The sequence below is a fragment of the Heloderma suspectum genome, chromosome 7, assembly GCF_057233095.1.
Source record: "Heloderma suspectum isolate Gila_16-S chromosome 7, 16-S_ref, whole genome shotgun sequence".
NCBI lineage: Eukaryota > Metazoa > Chordata > Lepidosauria > Squamata > Helodermatidae > Heloderma > Heloderma suspectum.
This window is the reverse complement of record NC_139464.1, coordinates 106,441,552-106,458,996: the sequence shown is the minus strand read 5'-3', so window position 1 is coordinate 106,458,996 and position 17,445 is coordinate 106,441,552. Positions and strand designations below refer to the sequence as shown.

The 17,445-nt window shown below is 44.6% G+C and overlaps 1 protein-coding gene across 3 annotated transcripts in view; it reads left to right on the top strand.

Annotated features, from left to right (window-relative positions):
• The window catches only part of FAM185A (family with sequence similarity 185 member A), a 60,501-nt gene extending 46,027 nt beyond the window's left edge, over nt 1-14,474 (top strand). Inside the window, exon 8 of one of the 3 annotated variants that reach the window (XM_084811507.1) lies at nt 13,422-14,474. In XM_084811507.1, the coding sequence (XP_084667633.1) occupies nt 13,422-13,537 (116 nt within the window). In that variant the 3' untranslated portion in view covers nt 13,538-14,474. The remainder of the gene's footprint in view (nt 1-13,421) is intronic. The other 2 variants (XM_084811508.1, XM_084811509.1) reach the window with 2 other exon arrangements.
• The last annotated feature ends 2,971 nt before the right edge of the window (nt 14,475-17,445 follow it).

Sequence of the window (17,445 nt, the reverse complement as noted above, 5' to 3'; positions counted from 1 at the left end):
GGCAGCTTCAAGGACCCTGCGCTGCCATCTTATGGTTCTTTTTCTTTAAATGGGAGTTGGACCTGCCAGCCCTTCAAATAGAGGATGCTTTCAAACAGAGGACTGTCCTCTTTAAAATAGGACACATGGGGTTGTAGCCAATGTTAGTCTTATGTAGAGTAGACCCATTGAAATGAATGAGATGTAAGTTAGTCACAACTAACTTAAGTTGCATTCACTTCCATGGGTCTACTCTACGTAGGACTAGCACTGGATACTACCCATGGCCACCCTATTAACCACGGAGAAGAGATCAAGTGACAGTGTATCTGTGCCAGCTCAGTGCAATGAAGGAGGATAGTCATCACAAAGCTTCCAAGTGCAGAATATGTGCAGTCATGCTTGAACTGCACAAAAGTTTAAGAGCTTTGAAAAAACATATTTCTTTGCTAAATAGAAAATTCCCATGCCACAGAGCTCTACCCATTTTAGCTATTTTAGGCTTTTGAACCAAGAGGTTATTTCACAAATAACAAGCTTTTTAGAAAATGACTAAAATTATACATCTCTTGAGAGTGATCAGTTTTCTCTGATGGGAAGAAGGACAGAAATTGATTATGAAGACCTATTTTAGACTTGTCTAATGTAATTTGCTCTGTTCTTTAATATCCTTTGGGGATGAAGCACTCCAGAAACAATAGAGGTACTAGCATGAATCCAAGATCTGCCTTGTTTGCTAGAGGGAAAAAACACATAAGAAACACCGAGAGTTGGGGTTTGGGTTGGTTTTTTATAAATCTTAGTTTTCCAAGGAATCAAACACAAGAAAGTAATACTATAAATAAATAGCGTAATACAATAAAATAATAGACGTATCTGAAAAACTTTCAGTGCAGCTTTTATGTCTAGCACCAAACATCCCTTTGGTACTCTACAGTGCTGGTGTACACTGTTTCCTTTTGTGAACAGTCATAGAAGCCCAGTAACCTGTTCCCTGGCAAACAGTGGGATAGAGTGATTTCTTACCATCGAGTCAAGAATCCTAGTTACTATCTTGCATTCTCATATCTATATACCACATCAAGTATACAACATACTTTTTTGTATATCATGGGATTGACATGGATTCTACGTACACATGCAATCTAATTTTATTGTTGCCTCATTTAGGGCGCAGTCCTATCGGGGTGCCCATCAGCCTCCGAACTCGGAGGCTGGCAGGCATCCTCTGCAGAACAGGAAAAGCATGGAGGTGATCTTTGCTTCTGCGCTCCTTTCGCCCTGCATTTTCAATAGATGGGCATTTTCCCCTGTCTGCCCGAGGCATCGGAGAGGGGGAGGGAAGGAGGCTGGTGATAGCTCGGATCCCTGCTTCCCCAATCCGCCCCCTCCCCACCCACTGGTATGCCCCCTTTCCCTCCTCTCTGAAGTCGCCTTTGTGACCTCAGAGAGGCAGCCAGCACAGGGGGGCTATAGGATAGTTCGGGTTCCTCCATGCCAGCTGCGAGGGGGAGGGGAGCGCAGGCTCCTGGGTCCGAGCGTTGACTCCAGCCTCAGATCCAGGAACCCAAACTATCCTATAGCCCCCTAGACCCTATGGCCAGGGCAGGTCTTAAGTATCTGTTACTCGACTCTGCTATTTCCTACCCTTTATCTTATGTTTTCTAACAAAGCAGTTTTGTTTCCATATTAACAAAAAGCTCCTGCAAGATTCAAACTCCAATTGCATATGAAGGGTCATGGGTTGAGTTCTTCACTGATTGTAGGTTAACGTTCTGTTGTTTAACTGACGAATAACCCATAGTGTCCAGGTTTGCACATCACATGAGAGCCTCTGATAGGGCCAGTCGGAGGTTGATTATGCAAAGCAGGCTCGTGCACAGCATGCAACCTGGCAAATTGTGATGTTAATTAACATTGGTTTAATTGATGGTAATTGACCCATGATTTGCTGCCATTACGTATGAGCCGATTCACTGTTGGTGTTTCTAATGTGTCCCATTACTCTGCATGTTGTGTGATGGTTAAAATACCTTGACCCTTTTATGTCACTGCGAAGGAATGTCCCTCTTAAGAATGAGGGAGCAACTTGGGCTTCTCTTGTTTTTCTAAGGCTGGTCCTGAAGTGCAGCTAAATATTCTGTTGCCTTCATATCAACAAAGAGAAACACATTGCAGAGAAAATTTCTGGAAAATTAAGTTAGCAAACGTAAAAATAAACCACCAGCAGCAGCAGAGAATCCCCTTTACAATTTAGCATAGAGCCTTCTCAGATGCAACTGCAAGAAACTAACCAGACATGCTGCATTCTTTCTCCTAGAAGCGCGAGGGCAAAGATACTGTATATCACAGACTCCATATATCAATATGGAGACAGGCTATGTAAATTACACACTTGGCAGCTACATTTGGACAAGCAGAAAGAGCAAGGAAGCAATTTACAATCGTTTTTATGCTGCCTTATAAATCTCAGTACTGTCGTAATTGCAAATTAAAAAATGGATTCTCCCATCTATGTTTAGCATCCTGTTCATACACGCTCCAGAGAAATGGGAAGTTTAGCCAAGGCAGTTTCAAGGATGTATGCATCTCCTGCCTTTTATTTCTGTAGCTGATGTTGTTTTTATTGCATATCATATTATGATTATTATTATATTTTGTATACTGCCGTGATGTTGTAAGGGCAGTATAAAAATATTTTCATTTCATGATTTGAGATAAGAAGTTATTGGCTTCACAAGCATTAAAGCACTTTTTAAACAGCCAGAAATGTTTTCCTAAGAGGAAGAAGGGAAACATTTTATTGACCTTTTTGAAGTAACACCAGTTGCCAGGCAGCTGTAAGTATGGATACACTTTTAAGACTGTTAGAGCTCACTAAACATCTAGTCCCCAAAACAAGAAAGTTGTGGCAAAACACTCCAGCAATGCATTGAGGGACTTCAGAGCAACAGGTGAAGCAAAGCAGTCACAGAATATGACAAAGTCAGCCATGGTCCTCTGCACTGATGTACTTCACCACACTTTAGCACAGACTTAAGAAGCAGGCAAACTTTCCACACATTAACTACTTGAATGAGTTGGCTGTCAGTATTCACCCATCATATGGTGTTTGTACCAGACCTACCATGAAGTCTGGTGTTATGGAAAACAAAAACGTCAACAAAGACAGTGAAACATGGCAACTGTATGGTCACAGCACGGATGGGTCAGATTTTGCTTCTGACATACCTAGATCAGGGCTGGGGAACCAGTTTGAGGTGGGGGTGGGGGTGCTGAATTGCCCCCCATCAGGCCCTTCACAAACCGGATGACATTGGTGAGTGTGACCACACCCTCTGACATCATTGGCCCAGCCATCTTGCCTTTCTCCGTGCTGAAAGAGGCACAGAGTTCCATGCCGCTCTCAGCACAGGGAAAGGGACTCAGCTGGTCCTGGGAGGAGCAGCCGCCCCTTTCAGCGCTGGTTGAGTCTCTGGCTTTGCCTGCCCTGCGCCTTCCCCCACTGGTGATAATGCAACATGCTAAGTAAGGAAAATCCCCTTGTTATCTCCAATCACAACTTCCTCTCCCGAACTATTCCCCAAGCCCGTAGTAGCCTCCAGGCCAGGAGTCGGGGCTTGGAGGTGAGGAGTGGGTAGGACAACTTCCATGGGCCTGATGGGGAACCAGCACAGGCTGGAACCACCTAGATTCTAGAACCACCTAGATTCTAGTGCCATCAAATGGCAGTGGCACTTACAAATGCATTGATATTACATACACATTCATTCATTTAAAACATTTCTATCCCACCCTATATCATTAAGATCTCAGGCAGCGTACAGATAAAATCAATGTAGATAGTAGAAAACAATAAATAATTTGAACAGCTAAAATATATTAAACCATTAAGCAAGCTAATACCAATTTAAAATCTAAAACAATAACACGGTTAGCGTGCAATTTTAGGGAATTTAATTAGCCCTCAAAGGCTTTGGTGAAAAGCCATGTTTTAACTTGGCACCGAAATGAAACCAATGTCTGCGCCAGTCGGGCGTCCAAAGGGATGGCATTCCACAACCAGGGTGCCACAGCAAAAAAGCCCTCTCCCGCGCCCCACACATCTTGTTACACAGAACTGCAGCCCGTGTTTTTCAGAGGTCTCCCTTATACTAGATTATGTTTACATCTACACGCTCAGGGCATGATCCACCATATCAAGAGCGCTGCACTGACACTCAGACGGATTGACATAGGGTTCAGTGGATATCAGTTGCTCCCACCCCACTCAGCACACACGCATTGTAGCATCCAGGAAAGTTTTGGGATGATGACGTCTGTGCAGACTCTCCTGTCTTCATCCAGCCCTTCTAACCTGCGTGCAAATTAATCGAACTCTGAGCTTTGACGCCAACAGCGAAAGTGTGATGTTATTAACGTTAGAAAAACAAAGGCTTTTGTGAGTGCTTTAGGAAGGCGTCAGTCTTCACCAGTGCCTATTGCCTTTTCTTCTGCTTGACTAAATTCTTGGAATGACTCCAGTCCTTCATGGCAATACAGCATCTAATCACTCAAGTGTGGGGAAAAACATCTATAGCTAAAACGTGATTCCTCAGAAGGCCTTTCTGGATAGCATTTTTCATTTACTAAACAGCCAGGTCTTAAGTACATGACATTAAACTGAATTTTAAACGGGAGAAAGCCTTTCAGGTGTAAAAATAAAATGAGCAGATGTGAGCTTGATAAGTGTTCTTATCAAAAGGAAGTGCATTATAAGCCTCAGTCATTTGCACCTTGCTCTGTTCAGTGGCAGAGCAAATCTTAAATCCATAGAGAAAAAGAACATTATTCAAATATAGTCATTACTGCTACACTGTCCCTAGCTTTACATTTTGTGGATTAAATAAATAGTGTTGGCCATTTTGCCTGTGAGTGGTATGCTGGCTTTACCTCTTCCGAGGTCAATCCACTATCTAATTATTAGATTCTAGTAGTATACATTCATAGGGTATGAGTAATTTCAACAGAAAATTCCTGGGGCAGGAAAACATGCCGAAATGAAATGCTTTCCCCGTACATAATTTTAGTTCAAGCAAACACGCTAATCAGTTTTATAGAGATAATATCTTTCCAGCTTAGCTGTATTCATTTTGAAAAGCCTTGCTGGAGTCCAGTTGCAGTAACCTCTTGAACGCAGTTCTGTTTTGCTTAGCCCTTGTGCTCCAATTCCAGATGCTGGAAATAAATGTTTGGAGCATGGCTTTGAGACTAAGATGAAAACATAAAAGCCCTTAGATTCTAGATAGAGTGACCTTCAGTTTTTATTTCAGGAAGCAGATGCTCATGTCTTGTCGTCTTCACCTAACTCTTCATTGCTAGAGTGGTTTCGAAAAAAAATGTGGGGCGGGGGATCGCTCAACATGTGAGGCCATAAAAATGAACAAAATGTTAATATTCAGAAAAAAGGAGTAAAAATAATATTGTAGTACAGCTATGTAAATCCCTGGAGTACTTGGACATCAAGTAGATATGGGAAACGTATGCTGAATGGAAACAGAAGTTATTTGAGGCATGAAACGGGTCTCTGAGGGAAAATTAAACATTAGGAGTGGAAAAGGAAATGTATAAGTGGATATGCTCCAGCTGGACTGCCCCCTTCCCTGGCCACAAGGCCGCATAACACCAACTGCCCTGTGGGATTGAATCCAGGAGAAAGAGGGAAGCAGGCAGAGCCTGTTCCTCATGCGCTGGTTTGGTTTGGTTTCAAGTGTGTGGCTTTTTTTTAATGCATCCATTGCATTTTGTAAATCTTGTGAGCCACTTTGAGAACTTTGGTCAAAAGCAGGATATAAATCTGCCAAACAAATAATGAGAACTGTAACAGAACTATATAAAATAACTGCAAGAATCAAAGAAAGGACATTGGCCTCGATGAATAGTCCCACTGACCCTTAATATGCAAAACCATGACCGCCCGTGTGTATCCTCTTTCATTCCTTCTCAGTGTAATTACTATATAAATAAGGGGCATCCACAATTTAAAAGAAATCCTGCAAGGCAGGCGCATGTGTAGAAGCCGGGTTCTGTCCCGCAGCTGATGTGGGCGCAGATGCCCATATGTGTGTACATCTCCATCCACCCTGATGCCCATATGGACTGTCTAGATCAGTCTTCCCCAACCTGGTGCCCTCCAGATGTGTTGGACTACAACTCCCACAATCCTTAGCTGGTTGGCTGAGAATTATGGGAGTTGTAGTCCAACACATCTGGAGGGCATCAGGCTGGGGAAGGCTGATCTCAGGGCAGTTTTTGACACCAAGGACTATTAGGGATGGGAGAATCAGCTATGTTCAAGCTCACCAAGACTGTCTGAACTCCGCGCTGAAGCTCAGATACCTTCTTCCCATTTTCAGTTGAAATCTGTTTTACTTTTCATTCAAACAGGAAAAGTGCACATTTCAGTATGCATTTTTAAAAGTGCACACCCTAATGCACACTTTCCCCCATAGACTGACGCATGAAAATGCACGTTTTTAAAGTGGGCATTTTTATAAAGTACACATTTTGTGCATGCAAGCTCAGGAACATGTGAGCTTTCTCCAAAAACTTCTCCCATTCATTTTCGGGGTTGCGAACAGGGCAAATCTGAGTTAAAAACAAATCAAAATGAAATTCTCATACATCCCTAGGAAAGATGCACATGCCCGTACGGAGCTGGTAACTGTCGTACACAACTGGGCCCAATCTACGTGGGTGATATAGTGCAAGAGCACATCAGGGTTATTCATGACACGTGACATTGTTGCCACTCCACAGCTACCCTGCAGCTTTCCCTTGAAAATGGCGCATTTTCAGAAAGTCCTTTTATTGTATCTTTTCCCCTTAAATGCAACTCCCATGCAGTTCTGCTGCAGTGTGCCCATTCCCCTGAATTAAATCCTGCATGCTGGGCATGCCTAGGGGTGTGTCTGTGACCAGGCTGTGACCTGGTCAAGGGGTGGGGCCATCCCTTTTTTTCCCCCATTCCTTTTTTTTCTGCCATTGTAGCACACTTTTTGGACACAGGCTTAGGGTTCTTTGCCCACTGGTTAGCACTAATGTGCAGTAGCGCTACTTCACAATAGCACTCTTTCACCACTGGCACTCCCCTCTCCTTCTCTTCTGTTTGTTTTAAATTTTGCACTATATCGCAGTTGCACTATTTCGCAGTTGCGCATTTGCACTCTTTCACTACTGGCCCTCCCCTTTCTTTCTCCTCTGTTATCGCAGTAGTGCTATTTTGTAATTGCACTATTTCACAATAGCGCTGTTTCTCACTATTCCACAGTGGTGTGCTTTAGATATAGGGCATGTGGTGCTTTCTCCTGCAGCTCCCTTCTCAGCTGTTTATTTTTACTGTGTGCTGCTTCACAATAGCACTATTTTGTAATAGTGCTGTTTCACTCTCTCACTACTGGTGAGAGAGCCTGTAGTGAAAGAGTGAAGCACTGGTGTGCTTTTGATACAGGGAACTTTTCTGCTGTTTATTTTTACTTTGCACTGTGCAGTGCGCAGCTTCCTATCAATGTAACTATTCTAGAAGTGGAGCGCGCTTGTGAAGAGAATTGGCAGATGCGAGGAGAGAGGTGTGGGGTAAACTACAGGGACATAATTAATCTCTTCCATTAAAATTTCCTGAGCAGGAGAACATGGACAGGGGCGGGGAACAAGCCTCTCCCATACACTGAGCAGCGTCTATGCAGTTAATGACGTTCAGTTCTATTGGCAGGATTCCGCCCACCCAATCCCAAAGTAAGGCAGTTTCAAGTGCAGTTTGACCTGTTAAAGTGGGGTTTTCAGTAGTGTGTATTCAACTTTTCTTGCTTCATGTTCTGCTGATGGACCAAAGTGATTTCATTAAAATCCAGAAAGTGCTTCTCATATTGTTTCCATCCTGGTTGATTATCATGATAAAGTCTTTGATTCAAGTGCTGTTTTCAAATTTACATGGATACCCGTTGTTGTTGTTGTGGTTATATCCCACCCTTCCTCACAAGGAGTCCAATATAGCCACTGTGGTTTTTGTCCTGTTTTTAATCCGCATTTCATCTTAGAGAATAAAGAAGCCCTTTCTTACTTGAAAGGATGAATGTTTAACTCATAAAAGTGTAACCATTCTCATTAACACTGTTTCATCAACAAATCATGGGTTAAAGTATAAGAGAGTGACCCATATATGTAAGATTCAGAGCTCGCTAGATGGTACATGACATGGAAGACCCATGTTCAAGTTTGCGTCACTGTAGGGGGTGGCTTTTTAATCTAATTAAAGAAGGGCTATATATCAGGAGTGGATGCAAAGTCACTTTCATGCAATTGTCCCAATCAAAATCTCCATGTGCCCAGAGCTCCCCATTCCATTTTATAAGAGGAGAAAACTCTGCACATGTAGGCGTTTCTTGTTACATATATTAAAGGATTCCCTCTTGCAGAAGAGAGTTGGATGTGTGTAGTGCTCCAGATATGTACTGATTTGTATTCACTGGCCAGGCATCATAGAAGTGTGAGCGGAGATCTATATTTGCAATACAGCTGTTTTCATTTGCCAAGCATCCATAAGCCAATGTTCTATTCCAAGCTGCTTTTAAATGCACCCCCCCCCCCACTCTGTGCGTGTGTGTGTGTGTGTGTAATGAGACTGGATCATGACCAAGTTGTTTAGTGTCAGGGTTGAGGCTTTCAGTTAGTTTACGAGCTGCTTGGCAAAAGCTCCATGATCTGGCAGTGTTGTGGGAGGTTGCACAGAAAGACATACATTCCCTGTCTTGCAGAGGTACCGTTAAGACATGGAGTAATATCTCAGCATGAATCACCTATGGGATAAAAGGTGTGGCGTAACTGTATACCTCTCAAACAAAGATATTTTACTTCAGCTCTGAGTGGAGCATTCTGCTGTTCCAAGAGTACATCTTACACATTGTAAATGCTAAGCAAGCTCCCCGGTTCTGTAACCGCAGTCAGTTATGTCTGATACAATCCTTTACTTGCTACTACGCAGGTATGAAAGTGTGATAAACTGTCCTTTTACCATTCTTTTAATTATCCTGATTATGAGAATTAATGATTATGATTATGAATTCCCTCACTTTTGAGTGACTACAGAACAGTTACTGGTTAGCTAAGGCTAGTAAGGCAGCTATGATATTTCAGTGGTTTGCTGAAGACCATGAATAAATTCTGCATTAAGGTTAGAATATTGGTTATCCTCCTCGTTTTGTGAGGCCAGTCTTCGCTGAATCACGTGGGGATGTTCCCTCACTTGGAACAAGTAAGGTTAAACTTTGCAAGAAGACCGTCCCCAATATTGTGCACACTTATTTATGAAACTGTCATATTCCTTTTTAACCCATACTCCTAAAGCTGTATACAATTAAACTCATAAAAACATTAAAATCTAAGCAAAAACAACTTGAAACTTGACTACAAAGAAATATACAACATCCATGTATTATGCAAGTTTAAGACATTGCAACCTTTAAGGCAAAGGCTGTTGAATTTTTTAGTTTCTACCCAGGGAATAGGGGTACATATACCCAGGGAATAGGGGTACACTATGTGGCGGTACATAGTATGGTGATGACTCGAAGGTCTTATAGGCCCCTTCCAATCTTACTTTTCTATGATTCTATGACAGTACTAAGACATTTACAAGCATTGGGGATTGATGGCTAAGGGCCAAACTAGACAGTACATGGAGCTGCATGAAACATTACTCCAGTAAACTTTTTGTTTAATTAAGAGCAACTTTGGGAGAGTGTGTGTGTGTGGGGGGGATGCTTAACCCTTTCCCTGCTGGCCTTCTTCCCACTTCATAACACCCCAGTCCCACAAGTTTCAAACGTGTTTTTGCCCTCATAAGCACACACTTAAAACCTCACAGGAGGAAAAAAAACTGCTTGGGTAATTTGGAGTGAAAATGGCTGGCTAAGGGCATCTATATACCAGCCTAAAATCCTGCATTTAAAGCGGGTCTTTCCGCTTCCATTTTAAATGGAGGATTACAACAACTCCCTTTTTCACCTGCGTCGTTTTCACACTCCCTTTCCTCCTCCTTTTCCCCTCATATCTGAGTCTTCCATTATCTTTTATTGATCTCACTCCTCTTCTGGCCACTTTTTGGGGGGACCCCAAAAATGGGGGCATTCCAAAATGAACCAGGAAGTCCCTTCTGCAGATAAGTGGTTACTCTACACTTACTCTCTCTGGTCAAATGTTGATCAGCTGTGACTTCACTAGTTGTCTAACCACAGTGAGAAGTGGTAGTGGGCTTATTTCTCACAAAATGGTGGTCCATTTTTCACGGAGGGAACTCAGATGGAACACAATTTATTTATTTATTATTTATTTATTTCATTTCTATACCGTCCAATAGCCAAAGCTCTCTGGGCAGTTCACAAAAATTAAAACCAAACACACAATAAAACAATTTAAAATATATAGAACATTAAACCACAATATAACAATACAACCACAATAAAATCTAGCAGCAGTGCAGGAGTTTAAAATACAGATTTAAAACAGCAAAGATAAAAATTTAGAAAGCTCAAATGCCTGGGAAAATAGAAAGGTCTTCACCTGGCGCCGAAAGGAATACAATGTAGGCGCCAGGCGAACCTCACTAGGGAGCTCATTCCAGAGCCGGGGTGCCACAGCAGAAAAAGCCCTCCTTTTCACTTCCTTTGGCAGGGGCTCACGGAGAAGGGCTGCTGATGATGATCTTAAGGTCCGGGCAGGCACATATGGGAGGAGGCAATCCTTCAGGTAACCTGGCCCCAAGCTGTTAAGGGCTTTGAATGTTAATACCAGCACTTTGAATCGGGCCCGGAAATGGACTGGCAGCCAGTGCAGCTGGAAAAGTACTGGCGTAATATGAGCTCGCAGGCCAGTCCCTGTTAACAATCTTGCTGCCCTATTTTGGACCAGCTGAAGTTTCCGGACCGTTTTCAAAGAAAGCCCCACGTATAACGCATTGCAGTAATCCAGACGAGAAGTTATCAGAGCATGGATAACTGTAGCTAGGCTATCTCTGTCCAGATAAGGGCGTAGTTGGTATACCAGCCTAAGCTGATAAAAAGTGCTCCGTGCCACTGAGTTCACCTGTGCCTCAAGTGACAGTTCTGGATCCAAGAGCACCCCAAACTACAAACCTGATCCTTTAGGGGGAGTGCAACCCCCTCCAGAACAGGTTGAATATCACCTAGCCGGGCAGACGAACCACCCACTAACAGTACCTCCGTCTTGTCTGGATTGAATTTCAGTTTATTGGCCCTCATCCAGTCCATTACCGTGCCCAGGCACTGATTCAGAACAGCCACTGCCTCACCTGGTTTTGATGAAAAAGAGAGGTAGAGCTGGGTGTCATCTGCATATTGATGGCACCTCAGCCCACACCTCCGGATAACCTCCCCCAGCGGTTTCATGTAGATGTTAAACAGCATGGGGGATAAAATAGAGCCCTGTGGAACCCCATGGCACAATTGCCATGGCACAGAGCAATAATCCCCCAGCACCACCTTCTGGAATCGGCCATCCAAGTAGGAGCGGAACCACTGTAATGCAGTGCCTCCAACTCCTAACCCAGACAACCTATCCAGAAGGATACCATGATCGATGGTATCGAAAGCCGCTGAGAGGTCCAGGAGAATCAACAGGGTCGCACTCCCCCTGTCCCTCTCCCGGCAGAGGTCATCCAACAGGGCGACCATGGCAGTTTCCATTCCAAAACCAGGCCTGAAGCCCGATTGAAATGGATCTAGATAATCCGCTTCATTCAACAGTGCCTGGAGCTGTCCTACAACCACCTGCTCAAGCACCTTGTCCAGGAAGGGGATGTTGGCCACTGGCCTATAATTGTTAACATCCTCTGGGTCCAGGTTAGGCTTTTTCAGGAGTGGTCTAATTACTGCCTCTTTTAAAGCAGCAGGCACCACTCCCTCTCTCAAGGAGGAATTTACAACCTCCTGGACCCAGCCAGACAACCCTTCGTTTGATTTAATAAGCCATGAAGGGCAAGGGTCAAGCACACAAGTGGTCAATCGGACTTGGCCAAGCATCTTGTCCGCATCCTCAGACCTCAGTAACTGAAACTCATCCAATAAAACTGGACCAGACGGTGCTCTGAATGCCTCTACCAATGGAACTGCATTAATGGTGGTGTCCAGTTCATGACGAATCTGAGCGACTTTATCCTCAAAGTGCCGCGCAAACCTGTCACAGCGTGCTACCGAGGGTTCCACCGTCTCTCTCCCTGGCCCAGAATGTAACAGGCCGCGAACCACTCGGAAAAGCTCCACTGGACGACACTGAGAAGATGCAATGCTGGTGGAAAAGAACTGCCTCTTTGCCACCCTCACCGCCACAGAGTAGGCTCGATAGCGGCTCTTACCTGTATTCGGTCAGACTCAGCACGGGTTTTCCTCCACCTGCGTTCTAGCCATCTTCCCTCTTGCTTCATTGCCCTCAGCTCAGGTGTATACCAAGGAGCTGGCCGGGCTCTGCTCAGAGGGAGAGGGCGCTTGGGCGCGGTCGTGTCAACTGCCCGAGTCATCTCTGCATTCCACAGAGCGACCTGGGCTTCGACAGGAGCACCAGCCATACCAGCAGGAAAATCCCCCAGAGCCCTCTGGAATCCATCGGAATCCATTAATCTCCGGGGGCGGACCATTTTAATAGGTCCCCACCCTTGCAGAGGGGAAAGGCCGCCAGGAGTCTAAACCTCAGCAGGAAGTGATCTGACCATGACAAAGGGACAGATGTTAATTCCTCCACAACAGGGTAATTTGATAGCTCATTATCTGCGAATCTATTTAAAAATGGAACAAAGGGCATGTAGTGCAGGAGACGCCCTGGAGGGTCACGGCGTCATGTAAAGAGCCCACAAACGTCCATGAAGGAGCCATCTTAATTGCAGGATAAAAGCTCCATGGGAAGAAAGCCAAGGATGTGGGTGAGCATCTCCCACATCGCTCTTCACCTCTTCCCAAAGCTACTTTTGATTTGATTTTAACTCAGCCCTTCTCTGGCCTTTCCCAAGAAGGTGGTTCAGCTGTTCCCTGCTATCAGCAATAGAGACTACTCGAATCCCAAACTGGGTATGGTGACCAATTGAATTTAGGATTTAGCTTTCTGCTCCTACAGAGTTTGCATTAGGGAAAGTCCATGTTTCTATAATCACTGAATGTCAACAGCTTCAGTTAAAAACGTAATATTTAGCCATATTATTCTTCCCAAAATCTATCCTGCTGGCACTGTACTGAAACACGTCACAGTACAAAGATAAGGGAAAAAATACCCAAAGCAGGAAATACCTTTTTAAAACGTACTCATTATGGCCAATAAACTCCCCTTTTCATGAAAATTTTCGTGTAGGAAAAAGGCCCAGTAGCAATGTGTGAGATTAACTGAACATTTTTGTTTTTCAGGCCACATGAATCAAAAAGATGAAAAAGGAAAATGTATTAAAGCAGAGACTCAGCACGGCACAGTTTACCTCAAAAGTCAAACCTGGTTCCAGTCTGTGCAGCTGAAAGCTCCATGATGAGGAATAGTTCTTACTTACATAAATCAAGGAACCAGAAAGACAGATTACTGTGAAATTATGTTGGTACTACTTTGGAGTGAATGAATGGGATCTTACCCAATGTCTATATGTACAACGCACTGATGCATGCTTTAGTGTTTCTGCTTACTCTTTCTATGGGTTGAAAATTACTGCATTCTCAGGAGTCATGGAAAAAACGGTTTGATTCCTAATTTTTCTCTTGGTAATTCTGAATGGCTAAACTTTCAACAAATCCTGTAGATTAAAAGCATATAGAACCAAAATATATGTAAGCAGTTTTCATATTTAACTTTTCAGCCAGTGCACATTTTTCAGAATATCCTGTGGTTGAATTACTTCGTTTAGCAGGAAATGTACCTGTATGTTTTCCTAACAGGGCAGTAGCATCTTGGTGGAGTCATTTACAATGGGACAACAGGGGAGAAGAAGTCTTAGCCTTGCTTTCTCCAGTACCAAGATCCTGATTTTCTCTGGCTGCTTTCAGAAGAAATTTAAAGAGATAGGAGATCTGAACCCAGATCTCATCTAGTTTTTTCATGTAATGAAGTATGTATAATGTATAACATTCATGTAATGTGACATGTATAACAATAACAACTGCTCCTAACTTTGAGATTGAAAACGGGAATCTTATGTTGTGCTGCTGTAGCATATAGCAGCACGACTGTCCCAAATTGACAGTACTAATCAAATTGAAGGAAAAGAATTACAAAGAAAACACGTACTTTTACTCAAACATGTTTTTATGAGAGCTATGGAATATTATTTACTGTGACTGCAAGCTATGGAACTGAAATGTAAAGTCTGTTCCTATGGTTCACTGTTCTTTTAAGCTGTCAGTGACTGAAAATTTCTTATATATTAAATATTCTAGTTTTTTGCGTTTGGGGCTTTGCCTTATTTGTTTTGTATCTAATTGTCAGTGTCCTGATTTTCAGTAAATAAGAGGTCCATTATTTTGAAGAGAATTAAGAACTCAAAGTTGCATTAGCCCTTCTTAGACTATGCTTCAGACTGCAGGGGGGTGATATTATTGTTTTAATTCCCTGTAAATACAAAGCTAGTATCCCGAGAAGCAGGCTAGTCTAGAATGTCTAGATCCTTTCTGCTGGATACAGGACCAGCATCAAAGGTAGGCAGGATTGGGCACCTGCCCATGGCCCACACCCACACAGAGGTTCACTGACAGGAACCACCTGAAATTGCTCCTCCTCTTCGGTACTGCAACCTGGTTGTTCACCTGCCTCTCACTCTGGCCCAGACAACGATGGTGCTGAGAAGGAGGAACAGTGGATGCCTCTGCCTTCTTGCTCGCTGGTTCTCTGCCTGTCAAGCAAACAATCATCATTGGAAGCAATGATGAGAAAGAGGATGAGGAGTGACAGCAGCTGGTGACAATGCTGATGAGAAGGTAGACCCTCTGAGGGAGTCCATTGAGGGTGCCTTGCCCCAGGGACCTCAAAAACCTGGAGCTGGCACTGGACAGATGTATTAGTTGTTTACCAGTGGTGGCTAGTGCTCGTTTGGGCTCGTGGAGCACAGGACCAAGCAGTTAACTATAGGTAGAACTAAGAGGTCTGCTCCAGAGCAGGAAGCCACTGCACAGGAAGGGCAAACTGCGGCCACTCGGTCGAGACCCTGGTGGGTGGCTGGAGTGCCGCAATCACTGGGGCATTAGATCGGGTGGCTCCGAAACGCCCTCTCCCCCTGAACAGGGCTCGGACTGCACCATGGTTCAATCCGTGGTTACGAGCTCTGAAACAGGAGGTGAGACGGCTAGAGCGCCGGTGGCGGAAGTCTCGCTCCAAAGACGATCAGACACGGGCTAGAGCTGTATCTTCAGCCTCTCACGTGGCGGTGAAGGCAGCAAAAAAGGAATATTATGCTGCCGCCATCGCGTCTGCAGAGTGCTGTCCCAGGAGGCTGTTCCAAGTGGTCCGGAGCCTGGTCGGTCCTGTGGCTCCGGAATCACTGGAGCATTCTAAGGCCTCCTGTGAGGCCTTGGCAAGGCACTTTGCAGATAAAATTGATCAGATTAGGTGTGTTACTCTGCACGCTGTGGATACAGTTAGTGAGCAAGAGGTGGCCTGTGGCAAACCGGTTTTGTGGGATCGGTTCCAGCTTCTTCCTCCTGATGAAGTGGACAAGGTGCTTTCATCTGTACGGCCGACCACCTGCTTACTTGATCCTTGCCCATCTTGGCTCATTATGGGCTGCAGAGAGAGACTGGGTGAGGGGATCAGGGCAGTGGTGAACGCCTCCCTTGAGGAGGGAGTGATGCCATCAGCCCTCAAGGAGGCAGTGATAAGACCACTCTTAAAGAAGCCCTCCTTGGATCCTCAAGTTCTGAACAACTTTCGCCCAGTCTCAAATCTGCCATTTTGGGGCAAGGTGATTGAGCGGGTGGTGGCGGTGCAGTTGAAGGCACACTTGGAAGAAACTGATTATCTAGACCCATTTCAGTCGGGCTTCAGACGTGGGCATGGGACAGAAACGTTCTTGGTCGCCTTGGTAGATGATATGAGGAGGGCTCTGGATAGGGGTGAATGCTCCTTCCTTGTTCTCCTCGACCTCTCAGCGGCTTTTGATACCGTTGACCACGGTATCCTCCTGGACCGCCTGGAGGGGTTGGGCATTGGAGACACCGTATTGCGGTGGTTCCGGTCCTTCCTCTCCGGCAGGTACCAGAGGGTAGAACTGGGAGAGGAGGTTTCGGACCCGTGGCCACTTGTGGGGTGCCACAGGGTTCCATCCTCTCCCCGATGCTATTTAACATCTATGTGAAACCGCTGGGGGCTATCATCAGGAGGTTTAGGGTGCAGTGTCATCAATATGCGGATGACACGCAGCTCTACCTCTCATTCAAATCTTCACCAAGGTTGGCCGTAGAATCCCTGTCCAAATGTCTGGAGACGGTGAGTGGCTGGATGGGGAGGAATAAGCTGAAGCTGAACCCTGACAAGACCAAGGTACATTTGATGGGAAACAAGAGGAGGTTGGGGGAAGTTGACCTGGTGTTGAATGGGGTATGGCTACCCTTGAAAGACCAGTTTTTTTTTGTTTTTTTTATTTATTTCATTTCATTTCTATACCGCCCAATAGCCGAAGCTCTCTGGGCGGTTCACAAAAATTAAAACCAAACAACACACAATAAAACAATTTAAAATATATAGAACATTAAAACCACAATATAACAATACAACCACAATAAAACCTAGCAGCAGTACAGGAGTTTAAAATACAGATTTAAAACAGCAAAGATAAAAATTTAGAAAGCTAAAATGCTAAAATGCCTGGGAAAATAAAAAGGTCTTCACCTGGCGCCGAAAGGAGTACAATGTAGGTGCCAGGCGAACCTCACTAGGGAGCTCATTCCAGAGCCGGGGTGCCACAACAGAAAAAGCCCTCCTCCTAGTAGCCACCCGCCTCACTTCCTTTGGCAGGGCCTCACGGAGAAGGGCCACTGATGATGATTTTAAGGTCCGGGCAGGCACATATGGGAGGAGGCGATCCTTCAGGTAACCTGGCCCCAAGCCGTTAAGGGCTTTAAATGTTAACACCAGCACTTTGAATCGGGCCCGGAAATGGACTGGCAGCCAGTGCAGCTAGAAAAGTACTGGCGTAATATGAGCTCGCAGGCCAGTCCCTGTTAACAATCTTGCTGCCCTATTTTGGACCAGCTGAAGTTTCCGGACCGTTTTCAAAGGCAGCCCCACGTATAACGCATTGCAGTAATCCAGACGAGAAGTTATCAGAGCATGGATAACTGTAGCTAGGCTATCTCTGTCCAGATAAGGGCGTAGTTGGTATACCAGCCTAAGCTGATAAAAAGTGCTCTGTGCCACTGAGTTCACCTGTGCCTCAAGTGACAGTTCTGGAGCACC